This window comes from Vanellus vanellus (assembly GCF_965231255.1).
Source record: "Vanellus vanellus genome assembly, chromosome: 2".
Taxonomy (NCBI): Eukaryota; Metazoa; Chordata; class Aves; order Charadriiformes; family Charadriidae; genus Vanellus; species Vanellus vanellus.
This window is the reverse complement of record NC_138906.1, coordinates 99,562,039-99,584,792: the sequence shown is the minus strand read 5'-3', so window position 1 is coordinate 99,584,792 and position 22,754 is coordinate 99,562,039. Positions and strand designations below refer to the sequence as shown.

General features: G+C 40.8%; 2 protein-coding genes across 2 annotated transcripts; one reads left to right on the top strand and one right to left on the bottom strand.

The window, feature by feature from the left end:
* Positions 1–1,066: 1,066 nt before the first annotated feature.
* On the bottom strand, positions 1,067–5,795 carry CCDC127 (coiled-coil domain containing 127). The gene is made up of 2 exons (XM_082499352.1): positions 5,425–5,795; positions 1,067–4,774 (listed from the first exon to the last, which is right to left on the bottom strand). The coding sequence occupies exons 1-2, from the start codon at positions 5,543–5,545 to the stop codon at positions 4,104–4,106; spliced, it is 792 nt and encodes a 263-aa protein (XP_082355478.1). The 5' UTR covers positions 5,546–5,795; the 3' UTR covers positions 1,067–4,103.
* A 494-nt stretch (positions 5,796–6,289) lies between these two features.
* Positions 6,290–22,611, top strand: SDHA (succinate dehydrogenase complex flavoprotein subunit A). Its single transcript, XM_082498949.1, has 15 exons — positions 6,290–6,382; positions 9,645–9,731; positions 10,040–10,201; positions 10,597–10,740; positions 10,874–11,038; positions 12,234–12,382; positions 13,678–13,802; positions 15,055–15,223; positions 15,805–16,000; positions 16,774–16,945; positions 18,259–18,377; positions 18,763–18,874; positions 20,029–20,159; positions 20,680–20,793; positions 21,666–22,611. Exons 1-15 carry the CDS (start codon positions 6,317–6,319, stop codon positions 21,750–21,752), a joined length of 1,998 nt encoding a protein of 665 aa, XP_082355075.1. The 5' UTR covers positions 6,290–6,316; the 3' UTR covers positions 21,753–22,611.
* The last annotated feature ends 143 nt before the right edge of the window (positions 22,612–22,754 follow it).

Below are 22,754 nucleotides of genomic sequence, written 5' to 3'. Positions count from 1 at the left end.
AGGGAAGATTTCCCTTTTCTGGCACTCAGTCCAAGTTCCACGACGTCCGGAGTGCGTTTTGTGTTTCATGCACCCAGTAGAGCAGCTCTATCGCGCAACAGACACACCAAACAGAACATGTTTTTTGCTTTTATTGAAAGGACGAGATGTCTCAGGGCATTTTCTTGCCTGTGTCTAAATGGGGAAAGTCATATTAACACAGCTACTGCCCAGCAGGGTACGGACTGGGGACAATTAGCGGTGAAGCCCACATGCGTAGCTACTCTCAGTGTACACCCCACTAGGACACAGACAAGGCTGAAGACTTCCCTGAGGGACATTCCTTCTTGGACGCCGGTGAGGCAGACACCTGGAGCCCCATCCACCAAACCCAGCACCACTATCAGGACCTCCCAAGCACTGAGTTTTCTTCTGGAAAGGAACCCGCAGCCCTCTGTCCCATAGCAGCCCTGGGACGCTTCTTCCAACTTGCGTATTACTGACTTCCAGGAAAGGCTGTGACTCACAGATGCGTGACCCACCTGAACATTACACACATTAAAAAGATACCCCAAACTCCACGGCTTGAAGTGTGGCAATTTTAAACTGGAGTTATAATAACAAATCTAATACCAGCTTTTATTCTCAGTTTAATAACAAGCCTCTTTTCTTCGCTTCCAGTATTTCACAAGGATGGTGGACTCCATCTGAAGATGAGGAGTGGGTAAATTCAAAGGATTGTGTCAAATACAAAGAGATTAAGGATCTTTTAGGAAGGGAACAAGGACTCCCAGAGTGTCTGAACACTGTCCCAGAGCAGCTGGATTGTAGCTCTTCACAGAGAGCAGGAAAATAGGAAAACCCACACAGGGAAACGAAAAGGAGCTGATGTGCAGAATAAGACATGTGAGGGATTCTGAGGAAGGCAGAACACCCTACACAACAGACAGACAGAAGGAATTACCCCAGTTTTTCAGTGGGATGGTCACCTTTAATTGCTCATTAAAGCTGGTGCACTTATCTGTTTAACGATGCTGTTCTTTCCTAAGAAAGAAAAAAAAACCTTTCCAATATATTCTCTTCTCAGCACAAAGACCAAAACTTTTTACATGCCAACTTAAAAAATGGCCAATTTGTAAAGCCTTAAAATTGTGCCATTTGCTTAGAAAGTTGGAATCAAAAAGCAAATTCCATGCCTCTCACCCACCTTGCCCAAGTTACAAAACAATGCAGAAATATGTAAGGGTTTTTATTAATCGTTATTGATTGTTTAACAGGTGAGTGATCATTTTCATAACCAAAAAAAGTTCATTAAATATCTTGAAAACAAACGATTCTTGCATTCTACATATATATGGGCATTTCCAAACAAATAACCAACCCAGAACAACAGCTGTTGGGCAAGTTAAAGCTTACAGCAGGACTTTCAACATAACAACCTACAAAGGGGGAATGTTTCAAAAATACATAACACACCAACAAACATTGAGTTTTGGTAGAAACTAACAGGAACAGTGCTTCTAAACCAGTTACACACTTGTAAAAAGCCTCCTCCAATAACGCTTCAGTCTTAATATACTGATCTGCAAAGTGTCTATGAACAATAGTTCAACAATTAGTTGTACAAATAATTAGCACTTCTAAAGAAGTGAAAGCAAGTATCAAACATTACGTTGCATCCAACCCTGTACAATCGAGCATAAGATGCTTCAACTTACACATTTATACTGAAAAAAGTATTTTACCCTCTTAATTACATTTTCTTTAGTATTTTGAGTTATGTCAGTGACAAACTATGAAAAAAAAAAAAAAAAACAACCCGAAAAAGCGTAGGTGATAGGTGATCTTCTAATACCAAGAACTCCTGAATATGTACACAGTTAAGGCATGAGTCTGAAATACATTGGCATTGATTCACCAGCTACTGTTTGTCAGCTGAGTTGCTTAACTGCCTGTACATACATATGAAATGCGCCACAGCTGTGCGGTCAGACACCTTCCACATCCTGGAGGAATTACACAGAGGGTATTTAGATGTTCAAACTAATTTGTTCTACTGGGCAATTAGGGCATGTGTACATGGCCAGCTACAGCAGCTTGGCTCAGGCTGTCACACACGAGTCATAACTCAATTACATTCTCATCTCCCAACCTGCATACACTTGGCATCCAGATAAATTTTGGCCTTTCTGGTGGTATCTCTTTGTTTTTTTCAGGTCTGCCTGTCTACTACAATTTTATTTAAAAAAATAAAAAAGACACAATCAGTACGTAAGAGACTAATAAATCAATACAACAGTATAGTTAGCATCACCAAGGTGAGCAAAATCACAATTAGAAAACTGCGCAGTTGGGAAACATATATTCTGTTTAAGAATTTTCTTAGATATTTTTACTGAGTAACTGGATTAGGTTGCACACACTACTTCTGCTGTCTTCTGTGTCTAGACCGAAATGAAACCAGAAGGAAGTAACAAGAGAAAAAGCCACATCTGCTGGAATTCTCTGTTAAACTTGGATTGGCATTCATTTAGCTGGATTGCTTCTGAGTCATGCAGTAGCCAATTGCCTACAATAAACATGTTTGTCAAGTCTAGCCCTCAGTAAATAAAGAATTGTTAATTAAAGAACTGACAACCTACCAACACTAATCAAAGTCAAGTAACAGAGAAGACCAGATGTTATAAACAAAAGGGCAAACACTGCCCCTTTGAGGTCTAAGGCTGAATCAGAAAGGAGGAAGAAAGAAAGTTATTCTCCAAAATAAGTGGCACATTTGAAAAAGAAGGTGGTTCCTACTGCTACAAGGACCCAAAGAATACCGAAAGTTTTCAGGAACTTCAAGTATGGAAACGCACTGGGGTATTTTTTATTTTTTTAAAATATCTAAATCTGTTCATTTTACTGTACTAACTAAAGTAAAAAGCCCCTTTCTGACAAGTTTGCAAAGCTTGTATATCTGTAGGCTTTCATGGTCATGTGTATGTGGTGAACCACAAGCTCAAAATTTAAGAGCCGTGGAAAAGCATACTTCAGTTCTGGGAGAACTGAGACAGTCGAGGAGGGAGATAGCGGCTACCAGCTCAGGCTGCATTTAGGTTCCTATCTGTGAATAACAAACCGGTCCCATCCAAGGACCGGAGCCAGGTGCAATGGCTGTAACCCATGGAGGTTCCTGCAAGCTAACCAGGCAGTACGCTGGGATGCAGAGGCGGCAGCATGGTGACGTCTATAATGGAGGCACACTGTTGGGTTACAACGAAAACCCTGACTAAGGGAAAAACTTAAGTATTCTTAACATATCTCCAGTATGATGAGAATATAACTTTGAGTTCAAACACTCTCTGGTATTCAAACATGGATTCCTAGCTCCAATGAGACTTTCATCAATCTGCTTCTTTATGTTATTTTAATTAGCATCTTTTTGGATGTTTCCTTTATAAAGTACTATTCGTGTATTAAGCTGGAAGACAATGCAAGACCGATCAATTTGAAACACTATCATACTATCCCCCCCCTCGGAATACTAATACATATTTATACACATACACATTCACACATATATGTATTCATAGAAATGTACATAAATACATTTACTTGACATGCTCAAACACGGTCTCTTCCAAACATCTGCCTCAAAATCAGTCTTGCTTAAACAAACAAACAACGGAAGAAAAAAAGGAATAATAATTAAAAAGAGGATAGTGTTGAGACACTGTGTAAAACATCAGGGATAAGGAGCACAATGCGCTACCCCACTTAGGGGAGACAAATCACAGTTCTTGGTTGATGGACTATGACTGTCAACCAGATAACTCACTCTAAACGGAGTTCTGTTTTGCTGCTTCTGATACCTATGGAAGCTGGCATATCTCTATGCTACACTGCAGTCTGCAATACAAACACACTCACAGAGTTTAAGAGCATGCATAGCTCACTGGAGCATCTGTTGTTAGACAGTGAAAGGAAAAGTACCAACACTGCACATGTCCCATGCAAATACAAGTGCAACGAGGAGGAGAAATGGAAACACAGTAGGAGAATTTAACAGCTTCAGACTACAACTGTGATTGTCCCTACTATGCACGGTGGATCACGTGAAATCCTGCTAGTTCCCCTACTTATCATTTTCCTAACATGGCCTTTTCTGCCCTCTTGAACTTCTGTAGTTCAACAGCAAGTTCCCAATATCTCAGATACAGCCACATAAGTCTTCCATTTTGACTTTTGTTTCTGTTCAGCAGATTGCCACAGTAATTATCGTGTTTGAAAATATCTTTTAAGCCACTTTCCATGTGTAGAGCCATAGCAACAGGATCAGTTGCTGCTTTAACTAGCAGATTTTTCTCTATTTCTAGTCTCTGGCTTCTGGGTACAACAAGACTGCAGTAGATGTCCTGTCTTTCTTTAAGTCCCTCTTCAAATTCTTTTAGCAAAATATTGGCTCTTTTTTGCCACTCTTCTTCCTTTGCCAGACAACTTTGGTACAAGTTACCTGCTGCTCCTGAGTGCAAAAGGACTTGTTTTTCTCGCTCTAACTTCTCCTGTTCCTGTTCTAGGATCCTTCTTTCTTCTACTAGTTTGCGACTCTGGGACACGAGGGCTTCACGGTAACTCAGGGTTCTGTTGCGTTCCTTTTCCAGCTCCAACTCCAAGTGAGCAACCGTGCGACGATTTTCTGTGATTATATCTCGGTATTTGGCTTCCAGGTCTTTTTGTAAAGATGAATGTTTTTTGTAATATTCTTTTTTCTCTCTTTCTATTTCTTTTTGACATTCTCTGGTCCAGATCCAACCTATCATACACAAATGAGACTTCAGACATGAGTATAACACATATAACATCGATGGGTATGATTAATTAACTGTGTCTCCAAACAAGCTATCAGGTGGTAAAAAACTTTCTTTCCTGCCTCCCCAGTGATATTCACTCCTATCCACATGTCCCACAAAATCTAATTCTATGAGTCCACGTTTCACAGTAAGTTACTTTAAATGACATGTTTCCTTTGAAGTAAACCCTCCCCTAGTCTTTCATTGCTAATACATACATTTCTGTGATTAAAGAAGGAAAATAAAGTTATGGGGAAACAAACTGGTGGTTTCCAATGCAGGAACTGCACTGAGAAATTTTCAGGTCCAGTAAATAAATATACACCAGCAGCTCCTTGGGTTGTAACCTTTGGGCTCTCCAGCACATCGTACGTCCACTCTTCTGAGAGCGCTTTGCAAACTGGAGCTTAGTAAATATGGATTCAACTCCACGTGTGAAAAATGGCAGCTGCCTTGATGCTATAGGCAGTGTTTACCGTTTATAACATTATAAACGAGCAGACCAGAGGAAAACCCTAGTTGGGGCATCACTGCAGTGCTTCAGAGAGTCCCCTTTGGCTGGCGGGCCCGACGCCCGAGCGCAGCCACGCACTGTGGCCCCGGCACTACTTACGGAAGGCGGCCAAGCCCAGCATGGGGACCAGCAAGGCATAGTTCCATCTGCTGCCTTCATCCCCGGGCTCGCGCTGGTTTGGCAAGATGTTCCAGTTGGGAGGGTCATTTAAGTTATTCATGAAGGCACCTTAGACGTACAGGAGAGAAACCCGGCGTCACTTGCGTGGGAAGGGACCGGGCGGCTGCCACAGCCCCCTCTCACCCGCACCGCAGCGCGCCGCGGCACAGGTATCTCTGCCCCAGGCCCTCAAGCGGCGGCCCCGTCACTTGGGAACTACGCACGGACGCGCTCGGGCCCAGCGAGGGGCTCCCCGGCCTGGCTCCCTCACTGCCGGCCCGGGCGCGGCCGGGACCGCATCGCCGCAACGGCTCCCGGGCCTCGCCGCTGCCGCTGTCACCGCCCACCCCCTTCCCCGGGTCCGCGGCACGTTAGTTCGCATTGCCGCCTCCCCCAAGGCCTCCAGGTCCCTCCGCGCCGAAAGGCTCCGGCCCAACGCCGGTTCGGGGCCGTCACCCACCAGTCCGCAGCGCAGAGCCGCGACGGAGCGCTGTCGCTGTCACTTACCTGCCGGCCCCGCCCCCCTCGGGCAGGCCCATTAGCCTCTAGAAGGAGGGGGAGAGACCGGGAAACACACACGACAACAAACGGAGTCCCCGGAATCCTAAGAGCTCCCGGTCGTCTGGCTCCGTGTTACTCCTCTCAGATGGGAGGACGAGGAGGAGGTCGGGGGGGGGGGGAAACCTCGCATGCAAACACCTACGCACCCAGCCCGTAACTGCCCCCCCTCTTCCAGCAGAATTGGTCTCTCCCGCCGAGCCTTGCGGGTAGCGGCGCCGTTAGCGGTACTCTCGCGCATGCGCCCTCGTTCGCTGTCCGGGGTCCCTGTGAAATGGCGGCGACGGTAGCGGCTTCGCGGAGTTTGGCGAAGCGTTGGCTACGGCCGGTGGCGCGGGCAGTGAGTACCTGTTCTCGACCCGCTCTCCCCTGCCCTTCCGCCGGCGTGCCGGCGGAGGGGAAAGGCTCAGGCCGCCGGGCTGGGGCAGAGAGCCCCTTCGGGAGGGAGACGGGCCGGCAGGGCCCGAGGGCCCCGCGCGTCTCCCGCCCCCCCTCCCCGCAGCCACGGTGGGGGAGCGCGCCTGGCACCGGCTTGGCCCATCCTCACGGCCCGGTGCGCGGCAGCCTGCGGCGGCCCGTACTCGCTGTCTCCGCGGTGACCTTGGCGGGGGAGCGGCCGCCCCGGGGCGGGGAGCCGCGGCTGGGCTGCGGGAGCGGGGCAGGCAGGGCCGCGAGGGGCTGAGCGGCCCCTCGGCAGGCACGGTCCCTCCGGTTCTTTTTGCGGAGCGGGGCTGTCCTGATGGCTGGGCTGCTGGGGCGGGTTACTGGGAGGTAAGTGACGGTAGGCATGGCCGGGCCGAGCCGCTCCTCCCGGGCTGGGAAGCGAATGCCGTAGCCGTAGGCAGTGGGCACTTCCCTGAGGGAACAGAGGGAGGCAGTAGGTACGGGCTGTGCTGGGGAAAGGCTCTGAAGAGCCTGGCAGGTGTGCACCTTCTAGTCCCAGCACCCGGGTAGACAGCTTGCTGCTGGCTCCTTCATGGTCTGCATGGGTAGCTGGTGTTTATCTGTATGTTGTTTAATCTGTTTAAGTAGGTGTTTCCAGGGGGTGCTGCTTAAACACTCCACGGTTTTGTTTTTGCTGATCTGTAAGCAGTCCTGAGGGAAGGCTTGTTTTCCCTCTGTGGTGAAGTGGGAGTTTTTGGTTTCTTTCCGCTCTTCTCGCTCTGTGTGTCTATAACGAGCTTGGGATCACAAAGACAAATGCACAGAAGGACCCTGTAAATGCAGCTGTAGTTGTCCCTATCTTATAAAGCAGGTGCAGAAAAGTCAACTGCTGAGAAGGAGAAGAGCTTAAAGAGTGTCATTATGCTTTAGGTGGCAATGAACTGGCTCTGATTGGACCTTTAATTTCATAAGGGCCACAATGTTCGTGGTTGCATAACAATTCAGGATTCATGTGATCAGCGTTTCCTTCAAGTTTGGTGTAACATCATTTTCTGCTTTGTGGACTTCTGTTCAGACTCATTCTGAACAAAATTTAGCAGCAGCAGAAATTCTTATGTGTAGCTTTGACAAAAAACTGCGTGGATGAGAGTAGCAGTTCTGAAGACTGTTTTGCAGAAGCTTAGACATGAAAAGAAAAGCAATCTGCTAAACAGTTGTGTGGCTTTATTTTTTTATCACATATTTCTAGAGTCTTCTGATGCAAGATGTATTTGATAACTTCGTGGTGACTTCAGAAAATAAAAAAAAAATTTAAAAGGAAATTAGTTGCAAGGCATTGTGGCAGAATTCTGACTGGAGATTGGGGGAGGGTGGGGAAGGGGTCAATTTCTTTTGGGGCTTTAGGGTATAAACACAGTTTATATAAGCTCTTGGGGTTTTTTTTTTTGGTGTTGTTTTTTTCCTCTTGGTCATTTGTACTTTCTTTAAGCAATACGAAGTATGTACAAACCTGTTTGTTGTGTGTTGTCTTTACTTACAGGAAAGATTTTCTTTGAATTGCTTTATGCAATAACCAAATGTATTGTTTGCCTATGAGAAATAATTTATTGCAGTTAAAAGAGCTGTACTGTTGCTGGAACAGCATTTTGGAAACAAGCAGTAGTGGTATATGCTAGAGAATGCATGGCTGCCACGTTTGAAGTGTGCAGTGTAGCCTGCCATGTCAACTAGTGTTCTGCCAGTCTAACTTCAGTGGCACTCAGGCTTGTGAAAGCACTTTTGCTGCAGAGAGGATACCACATTTTAGCTTGAGCTGGGATTGTTGGGAGAGCCATTTTGGAGATAAATGACATCTAATACTTATGTTTCATCTGGCTGTCAGTGAACTAGTTGATCTGATTCTGTATGTGGAGTATTAATTAGGGTGATTAATACAGGAATTAAGATGGGCATGGAATTTCCCCAAAGCATGATAACACAAGCAGGGTGGAAGGGGGAGAGTAACTGCTTGGAGGAGGGTACTAGTAGAACTCCTTATGAATAGGTGTTAAGACTGATCTTATTTAAAGATGGCTGTAAAAAACAGAAGTGCGTTGGCAAATATGACACAGTAGATTCACTGTTACGCAAGAAGATAATTTGAAGAAACTGGTATAAGAGATGATAAAACTAGGTCGAGGAAAGTGTACTGTAGTTCACTTCAGGGATGGGGGAAGAGGTAGACATTTGGAAGTGGTAGGGAGAGAAGACCTGCTTGTTAGCATATTATAGGGTGATTGAACTATGACTATAACAGTTGCTGGAAAAGACAACTGTACCCTAAACACTTAAGATAAGTGCTGATGTCACTGCACAGGTCACTGGTATGGCATTTGTGTTGCAGTTCTCATCAATCATACATGCTGAGTTAAGGGTATTTTTCCAAATAGTGTAAAGAAGGAATACCAGGTTCCAAGAAATTGGAGATTTACACTGTGGAGATTAAAAATCTGATTGTTTTAACCTGTCAAAGTAAAGACTGGATAGTGGGTAGATTTGGGTGGTGGTGTTTTTGTTCTGTTTTTGAACGTGCCAGAGAGTAACATTACAGAAGGGGAAAACTGTGCCCTTGTGCTTCATTTAGCTATTAATAAATAGTTCTAAATTTGCCACTAATTAATAGAGAATGAGAACAAGAAAAAAATCTGTCTTTTGAAGCAATGATGAACTGGGATGGCTTTCCCTACCACCTGATTTTATCTTCATTGCTTTTGACCGCATGAAATCATTCAAATTCTGCGGGTTGCTTGACATGAGAGCTGTCTTCTGTTATTTCCCATAAAATTGTCTTCATCTTTGTTTACTTATGAAAAAGTGCAATAATACTACAGCATTAATTGCAAACATTCTTCTGTCAGTGCAGCCTCAGACAGGTCTGAGAGACTGGTTATTGTTACTGAAGTAAATAACGGATAAGTCTGTGACTCCCTGTTACTTGCAAGCTGTTCTCTCATCCAGTCAGAATTCTTTTCTTTTTTTTTTTTTTTTCTGGGTATGAATATAGGAAAGCCAGAACTTCATTGCATGTAGTTCTAAAATACATTGATACAATATTCTTGAATATGTGGCATAAGTGGTAAGTAAAGGTTTGTTATAAATGTAGGGTAGGCAAGAATGCTGAAAGTCTTCCTTGTGGAAACGTTTTTTTCCATAATAGTTGTTTTGACTTCTTTCCATAGTGGCCAGCAGCATGCCAGACTCTTGCACGCAACTTGCACTTCACAGTTTATGGAAAGAAGAATGCTTCTACAAAGGTTTCTGATTCGGTACGTTTGTATTTCTTTATGTCTTAAGTAACAGATTGGATAGTACACTTAATGCTTGAGAGACGTGAAACAACCAGATACTTGGCTTTTAGTGGAGTGTTGTGTTCAAGTACATAATGAGATTATGTTGCTGAAATGCATGGCTTTTTTAATGATAGTTTCTATCCAGTAGAGCATATAACAGATGTACCATTTGCTGCAAAAGTCTGTTAAGAACATTAAACCTATGCTGTTTATGTCTCCATAAAACTTAAGTTTGACCTGGCTTGAAATATTTGGGATCATAACAAACTGATTTGTTTTTCCAGATTTCTACACAATATCCAGTAGTGGACCATGAGTTCGATGCAGTTGTTGTGGGTGCAGGAGGAGCAGGGCTGCGGGCTGCATTTGGTTTGTCAGAAGCTGGATTTAATACAGCCTGTGTTACCAAGCTGTTTCCCACCAGGTCTCATACTGTTGCTGCACAGGTAAGAAACAAGGTAGAACAAATGTTTAAAAAAAGCCTGCTGTCAGAAAACTGATTTGGATGTGCACATGAACATCATGTTTTGAGGCCATGCTTCTTTTTATAAACATTGTGTATTTAGTTGAAACTATTTTGGAGGGTAATACATGTTTAGATTATATTCAGTGCTTTTTCACTGCATTCAATGTAACTTTGCAATTCATTATGTTACACAGAACAAGAGCCTTTGTAAAACTGAAATTGCATGTGTTTTTCACAGCCACGTTTAATCTGACTTCACTGTATTTCTTGTACACAGAGGCATAAGTGGTTTATGATTTTTAACAGAAATGATGAAAACCTACTAAAACTGTATTTCAGTAATATAATTCCAGGAAAATGGATTTTCATTTTCAGGGAGGGATCAATGCTGCTCTGGGAAACATGGAGGACGATAACTGGAGGTGGCATTTCTATGACACAGTGAAGGGGTCTGATTGGCTGGGTGACCAGGATGCCATACACTACATGACCGAGCAAGCCCCAGCTGCGGTGATAGAGGTGAGACTCAAGAGAGTTGATGTTAGCTCTAAGTATTTATAACACAGACTAACTCCTTACTAGGAACATAGTAAAATAACTTGTTTGATTGTTGTGCACACGAGTTTCTGATGCTTGTATTTGGGTTCAACAGCTGGAAAATTACGGTATGCCATTCAGCAGAACTGAAGAAGGAAAAATTTATCAGCGTGCATTTGGTGGACAGAGTCTTCAGTTTGGAAAAGGAGGACAGGCTCACAGATGCTGTTGTGTTGCGGACAGGACAGGACACTCACTCTTACATACTCTGTATGGCAGGGTAAGCAGCTGTGAAGTAAACTCGGTTTGGGGTTTTGTATTTCTGCAGTTAATGATTATTATTTTATCCTCCTCTGAGTTTGAAGAAAAGAAAAAACAAAACAAACAAAATGTGTAGCTGTTCACATACCAATAAGGAATCCAAGGGAATGACTGATAATAATTCTGGCTTTCTGTCTTTTCTGAGGCAATGTGGAAAGATGTAGCCTAGGGGATGCTTGTTTTTTGTCAGGAGTATACAGGAATAGAATAAATTAAAAGATCAAAATTATAATGACTGTCATGAAGACAACAGATGTTAATTAATGTACACTGTTAGCTCTGTCGTCTAGAGTAGTTCTTCACTGTTAATATTTCTGTGTCTGTTAACTAGACCCAAAGAGAATTTATGTAAACCTTCCTGAAAAACCTTTTTTCAAAAACTCTGACAAGCAGCATTGGGGAACTCTGAAAAAAGGTACAAGGCAGTGTTTTCTTTCACTCGTCTTCGAACAGGGAGCAGGGGGAAACAAGGTGTAAATGCATGAAGGCCTACTGTGCATTTTTGAGCTTGCTCTATGGCAAGTGTGTTCCAGCGTCTGTTCCTATCAATTGTACAAAACATAATTGAAGAAAGATTTGATTATTTTAAAAATGGTAGTAAGCGACTTGAAACCTGAAATTAAGTACCTAATAGCTAATGAGCTAATGTGTGTTTTTTTTTTATTTATTTACTTAGTAGCTAGCTAATTGCTCTCCTTCTGGGTAACACTATATATGCTGCTGCAATAGAAATACTCAGTGCTGCCAAACACTGGTCTGATCCTTGAGGGCATGAAAGAATGTTTGACTTGATGCCCGTGGCTTCTGCTGATATACTTGGCTCCCAGAAATGTATTCTGCTTCTCTGTGAGGGAAAGAAACGTGTGAGAGAGTAAAACGTGCTTGTACACGTATCAAGCACAACAGCTGACTGAAGCGTTGCCAAATATAGAGGGAAATAACAAGTCTTGCTGACTAGCAATGAATTCTCAAATTAAGTGGTTTGGTAACTATTTGTGTCTCTAAGCTAGAACAGATTCACTAGCAAATTTTATAAAAATTTGTGAGGAGACAGACTTCCTTCGGCGTTGGTGGGGTTGCATTGACCGTTTTGAAGAGAAGTTACTTTGGCTTCTGATTTTTCTTAAAGTTCCATTTTTTTTTATTTCCTCCAGTCTCTAAGATACGATACAAGCTACTTTGTTGAATATTTTGCTCTGGACCTACTTATGGAAAATGGAGAATGTCGTGGTGTTATTGCCCTTTGCATAGAAGATGGCACTATACATCGTTTTAGAGCAAAGAACACTGTCATTGCCACTGGGTAATGTAATGTTTATGATGGACAGCAACTTGAGAGTGCTACTAGTTGGAAGTCTGCATGTTTGTATGTGTATTTGAATCCACAGTGTGGAGATGACATGTTGACTTGAAAAACATAATTTATATGTTCATCTTCCCCCCACCACCACCTTGATCAAAAGCAATATAACTGAATTCAGTCATTTCATCTGAAAGAAGGCACATACTAATTTTGTGTCCAAGTATGAATTTAGGACGAGGTCTAACTTTGAATTCTACAACAATGACATAAATTGCGATGTGTGAGAAGCAGTGTGTGTGGTCCAAAAGGTCTTAAGTTTTTAAAACGTGCTGTTTAAAGCAGATGTTGTTGCAATGCTATCAGCATGTGTACATATATGTAGGGTTCTGAGTTTCCTATAGGAAACAGGTTTTTTCAAAATTCTGGAGAATCTATTACATTACGATATCAACATTGTAAGTCTAATTGTTGTAAGATGAAATGATCAGAAGGCGAGTGTAACTTAACATTACTTGGTTGCAAAAGTTTGTATATATTTATTAGAATACTATATGCATTAGCCTTGCTGCTTATGGCTGTCTCCTATCTGTTTCAGTATGCAAAATACTTATAAACGTGTCTGTCAAAGAAAAATATTTTGTTTGGTTGCCTACATAATTTGGCTTTAAATAAAGCTGGGGCTGTTTTCATATTGTGTGTACCTCAAAGTACACAAGTATGTAGATTAATGTTTCTTCTTACGGTTTGTCCTGAAATTGGGAGTACTGGCAGTTCTCAATAACATTGGAAGCTAATCTATTTGTCTTAGACATAAGAATTCATATTTCATGCCTAATTTTAGACAACTAAGTTTTGAAATGTAAGAATATAAACTCAGGGCCATATTGAGGATATAAACCATTGTTATATGCTTTTTTTGATAAAAGTGCTTGTAATAGTTTGAAGTCTAATGGTATTGGATTGAGAGAACTTTCTGAAATAACTTCTTTCTGGCAAAAAGGCTTCTGATACTAACCTGAATACCCTGCTTTGGAGTTGTTATTAATTTTCTTGGACCTTCTGTCTCTAGCTGTTTTTCAAATATGGTTGAGCATAACAGAGCAATACCAATTTTGTTTTCTTTCGGTTGAGCTTAGTACAGGACATGGCAAACTTCATGCATCTTGCTTGTTAACCCTCCGCTCTATTTCCACTATTATGCAAACAGCATAGTTGAGTAGTATGTTCTTAGTGATTTTTTTTTTTTTTTTTTTTTTTTCTCCCCTGCTAATTCTGTCAACTTTTGTGTTCTGTAGTGGGTATGGCCGCACTTACTTCAGTTGTACATCTGCTCATACTAGTACGGGTGATGGCACTGCTATGGTCACACGAGCTGGTCTTCCTTGCCAGGACTTAGAATTTGTACAGTTTCACCCTACAGGTACAGAATATGAAATAATACTTACAACATTATTTTTAATGAGGTAACAGATTTTGTTGTTGTTGTTCTAAATGTGCAAGTCAGTTTGCACTTTTCTGCAGCATTTCATTAGTTGCTCGTGACAGGTGTTCAGACTTGTCTGCAGCTGCTATTGAATATAAATCTGAGAGTAAGACTTATGAGAAAGGTCTCAGCTGGTCTAATTTAAAGACCAGTTTTAAATATTTGGAGGTGCTGTCTTTACAATACTAATAGGTTTTATGAATTCCAAGCTGAAACCACTTCACCTCTTAAACTTATGTTTCCTTTTGTCTTTAAAATATTAAAGGGTTTGGTATTAGATACAGGAGCAATGGGATAGATGCAAATGTTAGGGAATTGTATACTAGAATCTTTTGTGGAAGTGAGGTAGTTGAAGTAAAGGTAAATATTTAGGACTGCAGTTTTATAGCACGGGATCAGTATCTAGACTGTGGACAGCAATGGTCACAAACTAAAAAGTGGACATTTTTTTGTAGCTAATTAAATGCTTATTTTTAACTTGTGATAAGCGGTGAATTTTTTTAATTGTTCACTTAATTAATTTTACAATTTTATCATTGTTGTATCGTAGAGATCCAATGTCCGTTTTACTTAGCTGAGGTTTTTCTAGTCAAAGAAGCTTCATTGCTTGTGTGATAATTCTGTAGCTTTTAACATAGTTACCAAGTGCGTGAGTTGGTTAGCATTTTTGTTTTCTTATGACCAGTGCTGAAGGCTAACAGGTAAGCCTTCTTTCTCTAAAGGAAAACTGATTAAGCTTTGACATTCCGCATGATTTGAAGCCATCCTGTACTGCCTTAGCACAGGAGAACAGGGAACAAAGATGAGCAAACTGGCCTTGAGATATTTGACTGCTGGTTTACTTTAAAATCTTGAACAAAGTAATTGCTGAAGGTCTAAAAAATCTTTGTAAAATTCTCTTTACGTATTGATGGGTGCAGATCTCTTCCAGTTCTAATATTTTGGATACTGTGGGTGTTTCAAATCAACTTGCTTACTTTTTGGGAAGAGCATTTGAGAGAAGTAACAATACTTGATTCTAAGCTGTCTTGGGGGGCAGTTCCTAGGGGTATGATTAGGGTGGAATAAAATCTACCCCTGTGACTTATTTGCATTATTTTAAGACAATCTTGTTTAGTCAATCCTGGTCATCCTGATTATGAAGCTGTCTAGAGAATATATTTTTTAATGGTATTTACTTTTGTGACAGGTATCTATGGGGCTGGCTGCCTTATAACAGAAGGATGTCGTGGAGAGGGAGGTATTCTAATTAACAGTCAAGGTGAAAGATTTATGGAGAGATATGCACCTGTTGCTAAGGATCTGGCTTCCAGGGATGTCGTGTCTCGTTCTATGACCATAGAAATCCGCGAAGGAAGGTTAGTTAAATACTTCTAATGAAGCTGCAGAATAAATAGTTAATCATACTAGACTGTATACAGTACAATAGTTAATTTGATAAACACCTGATAATGCATGGGAGTGAGATTTAATAACTATTAGCCAAACACTACATGTAGGGCAGAAATTTTGTTTGTTAATTCCTAATGGTACTGAAAGGGAACTCAAGATGTTAGGAGTCTACCGTTTGAATTTGGTACATCTAGAGACAGTTGCTCAAACAAGTTTAATGTATATGCTGTTACTGCAAATGATGGAAATAATTTGGTGCTTTGTTCTCTTGACTAATTATCTTAAATTTTTACATATTTCTGTAGATATATTGTGGTTTAAAGTCTTAAATACTGTGAATTATGGTGAAAAGAAAGCTGGGAGGTGAAAAATACACTTAAATTCAGCCACGTTCAACAGTCTTTTCAAATATGCGAGAGATGAATTTTTGTCAGATAACCTTTGAAAAAAATTTTCACAAATGAAACAGATTAGATTGGAAATATTACTGGTGTTTGCAGAATTCCTGTTATGTGTTCCAGTGTTGACTCTTTTTTTTCTTTGGTAGGGGTTGTGGTCCTGAAAAAGACCATGTGTACTTGCAGTTGCACCACTTACCACCACAGCAGCTAGCAACCCGTCTCCCAGGAATTTCTGAAACAGCTATGATATTTGCTGGAGTTGATGTCACTAAAGAGCCTATTCCTGTTCTGCCTACGGTGCATTATAATATGGGAGGTATTCCTACTAACTACAAAGGACAGGTAATTAATATACATCACTTCTAGTAATTTTTTTTTTTTAGTCATAATGAAAGAAAACTACTTTCCAAATGTAAAAGCATTAACAATGTTTTTCATAAATGTAAGGATGATGAATAAAATTAATATAATAATAATGTCAGAGTACACAATCTGGTTTGGTTTTGTAAATAGACTGGAACATGGTTCTCAAGTTATCTGGAGATGGGAGTTCCAAGAAGCATCTAAAATGAAGTTACTGTCATGTTTGATAACAGTTTTCTGTTTATTGAGTTGATGATAATGTAGTTGAACAAAGATCAAACTAGGGATCTATTACAATCTATAACTCAAGTTAATATATATTAATTATCTGTACCTCATGTAATCTTTACACTAAAGCAGAATTCTCTAACTCCTACTAGCTAGAAGTCAATGTGGTGGTGGTTGCTGAATTTTTCTGTTTCAGTGTATTGTACTTGTTAATTTTTTGATGTAAAATTTTGCTGTAGAAATGTGCGCAGATCAGACTTTCTTCCTGTGCTTTTCTGACTTGCTGCAGAATTGTGATGAAACAGAGCCATGTACTCTTCATAAGCATAACTAAAGAAATCTTAGGTTTTAGTGCCATCTGTATTTACATAAGCATTGCTACTTACCCTTTAGAACTAAGGTATTTATGGATTTATTGGAGAAAACTTCAGATTGTTGTGTTTCATCCTTACATGCACATGGCCTTTGCAAATAAGGTGTTATAAACTGTTTAAGAAACGAGTATTAATTGTTTGAAATGACAGGTGATTACACATGTGAATGGCGAGGACAAAGTGGTACCTGGTTTATATGCATGTGGGGAAGCAGCCTCTGCATCTGTCCACGGCGCAAATCGACTTGGAGCAAACTCACTCCTGGATTTGGTAGTCTTTGGTCGTGCCTGTGCCCTTACTATTGCAGAGACATGCAAGCCTGGTAAGTCTTGCTTTTTTAGAGATGTTTGCCTTTATGATTTCATTTCTGCCCAACAAAGAGTTGTTGCTATCTAATTTAAATTCAGAATGCTAGATGTAGACTTTTGTTTGTTAGAAAAGGCAGAAATCAGTGTTTATGCTTTTTATAGGCATGTTCTTTGCTATGCAAATGTTTGACTAACACTTGCTCTGTGAGTTGGTCTAGAATTGGGTCAATGCTATTGACAAAAACAGTTGAGCCTTTTCATAAATTAGCAAAACAAAATACTGAATATGAAGACTGATTTCTCTACATCCTGCACTGCATCTTCAACATCAAAATTTAGTTTGTCTTACACTTGGCACTTTTGTACAATGGAATTTGCTGCCACCTTATTCATTTATAAAGTGTACAGGTCATGCAAGTGATAAGAGAATGGATACTAGAAGTTCTAAAATCTCATTCCCTATATGTGGATTATCACTGCTGAATATTGTTTTTAAATAATCTAGTTCAGCAACAGTTACTGAGCTGAGAAAACAAACAAACAAAAAACCCCAATAAAATACTGTAAGAAGCAGTTATATTGCCAAAGCAGCTGACGTCCAGTAGTTGTCATCTGTTTTCTTACTGAAATTAATAAGATGGTTTCTTTTTTTAGTCTGACTGCACAGTGATGGTTCCTGACTGAATCGGCTTAGATCTAGCGGTGCCTGTTGGCTCTGGCTTTGTGCAAATTTTTGTTTGGATCTTTCTGTTGCTCCTTTGAGTTTGAAGTTGCAGGAAGATTTTTATTAGTCTGAATGCAAAACTACACATGAGGTGAAGTGTGCTAGTAAGATGCTGTGTTTGGTTTGTTACCCAATAACATATGGGTTCCAGTATTAGAGGTAAGATGCAGAGCACAGCTCATGTGTAACTGCCAAGCTTACTGACTGCTCCCTGGTCCCTTACCAGGTCCAAAAGAGGGTGGGAGGTTTGGGCGTGAGAAGACAAGGAAAGTGTAGGAGAAGGTGGTAAGGAGCCACAAGCTTATTCCATAGTTTAGAAGAATTTGCATCAAGTGCTGTTTTTAAGGAATTAACAGCAGAATTTAGCCAAACCTATAAATGCCCTACTGTCACAGGAAATAATGTAATTCATATATTCCACTGAGAACTCTATTTTTAAAGTGTATGGATACTGTTGGTGGGAATTCAGGAAAGTTATAGTTAACCTGCACCTCAGAGAAAGAAAATGGATTGTGTTTTAGTCAAATCTGACTTTAGTGTATGAAACTGCCAGAAAGCAAAACCAAGCCCCACCTACTAAACTCACTGTAACTTTCTTATTAGGAGAGCCAGTTCCCTCCATTAAACCAAATGCTGGTGAAGAGTCAGTTGCTAATCTTGACAAATTAAGATTTGCTGACGGAACCATAAGAACTTCGGAAGTGAGACTTAACATGCAGAAGGTAAGCCTGGTGAAGCTGTCAAGTATAAGATGGGAGAAGCTGCAAGCAGCGGAGGTGGTTTGGTCACTTTGCAGAGTACACTTCAGGATTTGCTTTGCAGAAGTAAAAATCAGTGTGAGAAGATTGTGTGTGGGCAGCAAATGCTGTATCAGTTTTGCTGTTTTCTTCTTCCTTTCACAGTTATTCCTCTTGGATAGTTTGCCTACTATATAATAGAGTGGGGTTTCCCCTGTTTGGGGTGAACAGAAGAATGTTTTTTCTTCAGGCTGCAGACATGTTTGAAGTCAAAACAGCTCTGTAGCAAGTTCTGTTGGAACTAATAAACCTATGTGGGATGTTATGCGTATGCAGCATATGAAACTGAATTTGTTTTACTGTCTTGCAGACAATGCAAAACCATGCTGCTGTATTTCGTACTGGTTCTGTACTCCAAGAAGGCTGTGAAAAACTTAGCCGAATTTATAGCGATCTGGCTCATCTGAAAACATTTGACAGAGGTAATTGGCCAAGGTGTACTCTTTGCTGTCAAGAGTACTCTCTGGGAGAAGTGTGGTTTGTTTCATTTTTTTTTTCCCTTCTGCAAACCTTCATACGTCTTTCTTGAAACTTTGGCTAAAGACTTTGTTTTGAATCTTTCAAAATATTTTGTACAATTCTACTTGCTAAACATGGTGAATGGTAAAGTACTTGATCTTACTGGTCATTTTCCGCCTGCATACTCTTTCAAAGAAGCAGAGACTGTAATCAGCTTTAACTGTATAAGGTACCAATTGCTGTCCTCTCAGAACATGATGTGAAGTTGTTCAGACACCAAGATGAACTTTGGTATCTACTGAAAAGGCCAGGGAGTTGCACAAAGGTAGCAAGACTATGTATAGTCTTGCTTCAACACTCAGTTTTCATTCTTCAGCTGAGCAGATAGCGTTGCATACAGATACTGCCATGTCTTGCAGTATATCTTAGGAGAACTTGGTTAATTACACAGATCTGATGGTACACCTTTTGTCCACTCACACTGTGTATTTCTCTCCAACTACTGCTATTGGACGTGTATCCGAACACTGAAAGTAGAAATGGCTTTCTTGGACAGCTCTCACCAAGCATCAAGAAAAGGGTTATGATAGCTTAGAATGTAGGGATCAAAATGAAGTACATTCATGTAAGCGAACTTGGGTCCACCTTGGAGATACTTAAATGAAGGACCATGTTGTATAACTAGCAGGTTTGGGTTTTTTAACTCTCTCTGAGGGTAGGAAGGAAGGGAAAGCCCTGTTTGGATCTGCTAGGGATCTACTTAAAGAGCTACCATCTAGCCATGTCTTGTGATCCAAAATGAGGTATGGGGACTGAGTTGTAGGTATGATATAAAGCAAGCGAGAAGCTATGATGTAATCCTGTCTCAGTAGTACATTTGTAACAGGGACACGCGGTAGAATGACTGACTGAATTTTTCCAAGATTCATTATGATTGTTAGGGTGTAGGAATGATTACTGAGTTGCAGGCAATAGTGAGTAATTCAGTATTGCAGAGTACTGTGACTGCAGTAGATAGAGCGTTGGCTAGTTCAATCGTAAGTATCAGCAATAGGACAGAAGTAAATTGAGGAATAATTTGTAGAACATCTTCCATAGTATTTTAATATTTTACTAGGTATTGTGTGGAACACTGACTTGGTGGAGACCCTCGAACTGCAAAACCTGATGCTTTGTGCCCTACAAACAATTTATGGTGCTGAGGCTCGCAAAGAATCCCGTGGTGCTCACGCCAGAGAGGACTATAAGGTATAAATATTTTTTTGTGACCTGGAGGTGGGATTGAATTTCCTTGTTATGTGTCCTCAGGTGGATTATTTAAAAGTTGTACTGTCTTCAAAGTACAGTCTTCAGAGTCTTGAGTTAAGAATAGTGTAGTGTTTGAGGTCCCATCTGCTGTTTTATCTGTTCTTATTTTTATATATAAAATGACCAATACATGCAACAGTGGGTAATGATGCTGAGAGTTGTTCCATGTATGCATCTGAATGATTAGAGAGGTCTAAACCAGGACTATAGTAGTAATAACGTCATGAATGCATAAACAGGACTTCAAGCAGAATAACTGTCCTATGCAAGGAACGTTACCTTAAAGCCCTTGTTAAGCCTCAGTATTTAAAATTTGACACGGGCAGTGTTAAGATAAAGCTTGCTGGCTATTAAGAGACACATTGTGTTACAGCTGTAATTGGAATGCAGCTAATCATGTGGTTGTAAAGTGATTTGCAGATGTAGTTTCTGGTCTACACTAACCTAATTTTCTCCCTAGTTACGGATAGATGAGTTTGACTATTCTAAGCCACTCCAAGGCCAGCAGCGGAAGCCATTTGAAGAGCACTGGAGAAAGCACACCCTTTCGTACGTGGATGTCCCATCTGGGAAGGTATGTTGAGCCTCATGCTTGAGTGTCAGTCTCGCTGTCAACAGGTCGCTGCTGTCTTAGCTCTTGATATCGTAATACTGCAAATGCTGGTCACTGTCTGCGGTACCTGGGGGGGTACTGGGGGGGGTGGGAATTTAATATTTATTCTATTGTTGAATAGTAGGCGTAACTAGGAGAAGTTACTGTTAATCTTTGGGAAGTGACTTTGTGATTTGAGCTGGAATTGTTTTTCCTTTTGTATCAGGCTAGTTCAGAAGCTTTTTTCTTTTCCTCTGACGGTGACAAAACCTGTTGTTGTTTACCATAAAATTTTAATGGTATTTCAAAGAAAAAAACTGAAATCTGACCCTATAAAAATCTTCAGTGGTGTTTTTTGTATCCCATTCTCCAAATCCTCTTGGTTTTCTCTCCCCTAGTTCCAGCTTCCTTGAATCTAGTTTGAGGACACTTTACTTCCTGAATAGCTGCTGAGGATGGAAAGATAGAGTGACACAGTTCTGTCTCCTGACTGGTCCATTGGGTTCTCTATCTCCAAGACTTTCCTAGTTTAAAGAACTGGGAACTAGCAATCTTAGCCAAAACTTTACGTTTTGCTAAAAGGCCTTTTTTAAAGTAGTAATCTGATACCATTTCTGGTCAGGCTTTGTTTTTAAGGAATTCGGTCAGTGGTAACTTGATGGAACTTGAATAATCCTTGTAGGTTATTAACTGTTCATTTTCTATGGAAGCAAAAGAATAATGGAGAAATTAGCTTAACATCAATGAAGTCATTCAGTTACCTGTGTTATTTGGTCATTCCTGTTAGCTAGGCTGTCTTGTTTAAATACAAGAGGTTTGTCTGTCTTAAAGTTCTTTGTTCTCTTTTACTTTAGGTTACCTTGAAATACAGACCTGTGATTGACAGAACTTTGAATGAAGAAGACTGCTCAACTGTCCCGCCTGCTATTCGCTCATATTAGTAACTTACATTTAACTTGCAGTCTTCTCCTAGAGGGGGTTAGTGTACATAAGCATAGCACGAGCAAATCAAAATGGTATTGTCTCTATCAATTAATGGAAAATGCTAATTAAACTTTTCTCCAGCTTGTATTCTGCTGTGTCTTACTGTACAATTATGACAATGGAATGCAGGACAGCTTATGTTCTTCCACTCATCTGTCAAAACTGACAGGGAAAACACAAAATGTGTCTAAATAAAGTGATTACAAGTCTTGTATTTGTTTGAATATGCTGTTATGTATAAATTGCAATGCTTTTATTTTCTATGTATAGTGACTTCTATATTTTAAGAACAAGAAATACTTTTAGACAAGATTGAGATGCTGAATTTTATGATATAGGGAATGAAAATCAAGGAAAGAAAAGAAAATAATCAAAGTTGCAATTACTTTCTTTTTTTAGTTTTCCTAAAGCTAAAATTGTAAAAGTGGTCATACTGTTGTTTTGTTGAAGGAAACATGATACTTCTCCTCCAGTTACTTCCTCCAAAATATACCATGAACAGAATATAATCTTAATAGCTAATCTCTACTGTCGTTAGAACTTCTGAACCCATTTTTGTGGCATGCCCTATGTGTGTATTTCCTAGACTGTCTTTTTCTCTCAGAGGAGGGAAAAGCTTTAGCCACATTTCACTTGTGTACTATTTCTGTACCTTGCACTAGGTGCCGGAAGCACAGCCCTCGCCTGGGCAGGGAGGGAAAAGGCGACTGTATCTTGACTTGGCTTTTTTTAGAGAAAGAGCCTTTACTGTTGGAATAACGTTTCATATATCTTTAAAAAAATATTACAATAAAGCAGAATAAGCTAATACCTGCATCCCACCGTCTGGAAATCGCTGTTCCAGCGCCTTCCGCCCCCGTCCTGGCGGCTTTTACCTCAGAGTGGGTGGGGGCGGGCGCTGAGCCCGCCTTTGCGCAGGCGCTGCCCGACCGCCCCGCCCCGCCGCTGAGGCGGCGGAA

What these genes read in the sequence shown, in the direction of transcription:
- CCDC127 (XM_082499352.1), bottom strand. Translation starts at nt 5,545, where the DNA reads ATGAATAACTTAAATGACCCTCCCAACTGGAACATCTTGCCAAACCAG. An exon ending in GCTGGGCTTGGCCGCCTTCC is followed by an intron (nt 4,775 to 5,424) that starts GTAAGTAGTGCC and finishes TGTGTATGATAG; the next exon opens with GTTGGATCTGGACCAGAGAA.
- SDHA (XM_082498949.1), top strand. Translation starts at nt 6,317, where the DNA reads ATGGCGGCGACGGTAGCGGCTTCGCGGAGTTTGGCGAAGCGTTGGCTA. An exon ending in TACGGCCGGTGGCGCGGGCA is followed by an intron (nt 6,383 to 9,644) that starts GTGAGTACCTGT and finishes TTCTTTCCATAG; the next exon opens with TGGCCAGCAGCATGCCAGAC. An exon ending in ACGCCAGAGAGGACTATAAG is followed by an intron (nt 20,160 to 20,679) that starts GTATAAATATTT and finishes TTTTCTCCCTAG; the next exon opens with TTACGGATAGATGAGTTTGA.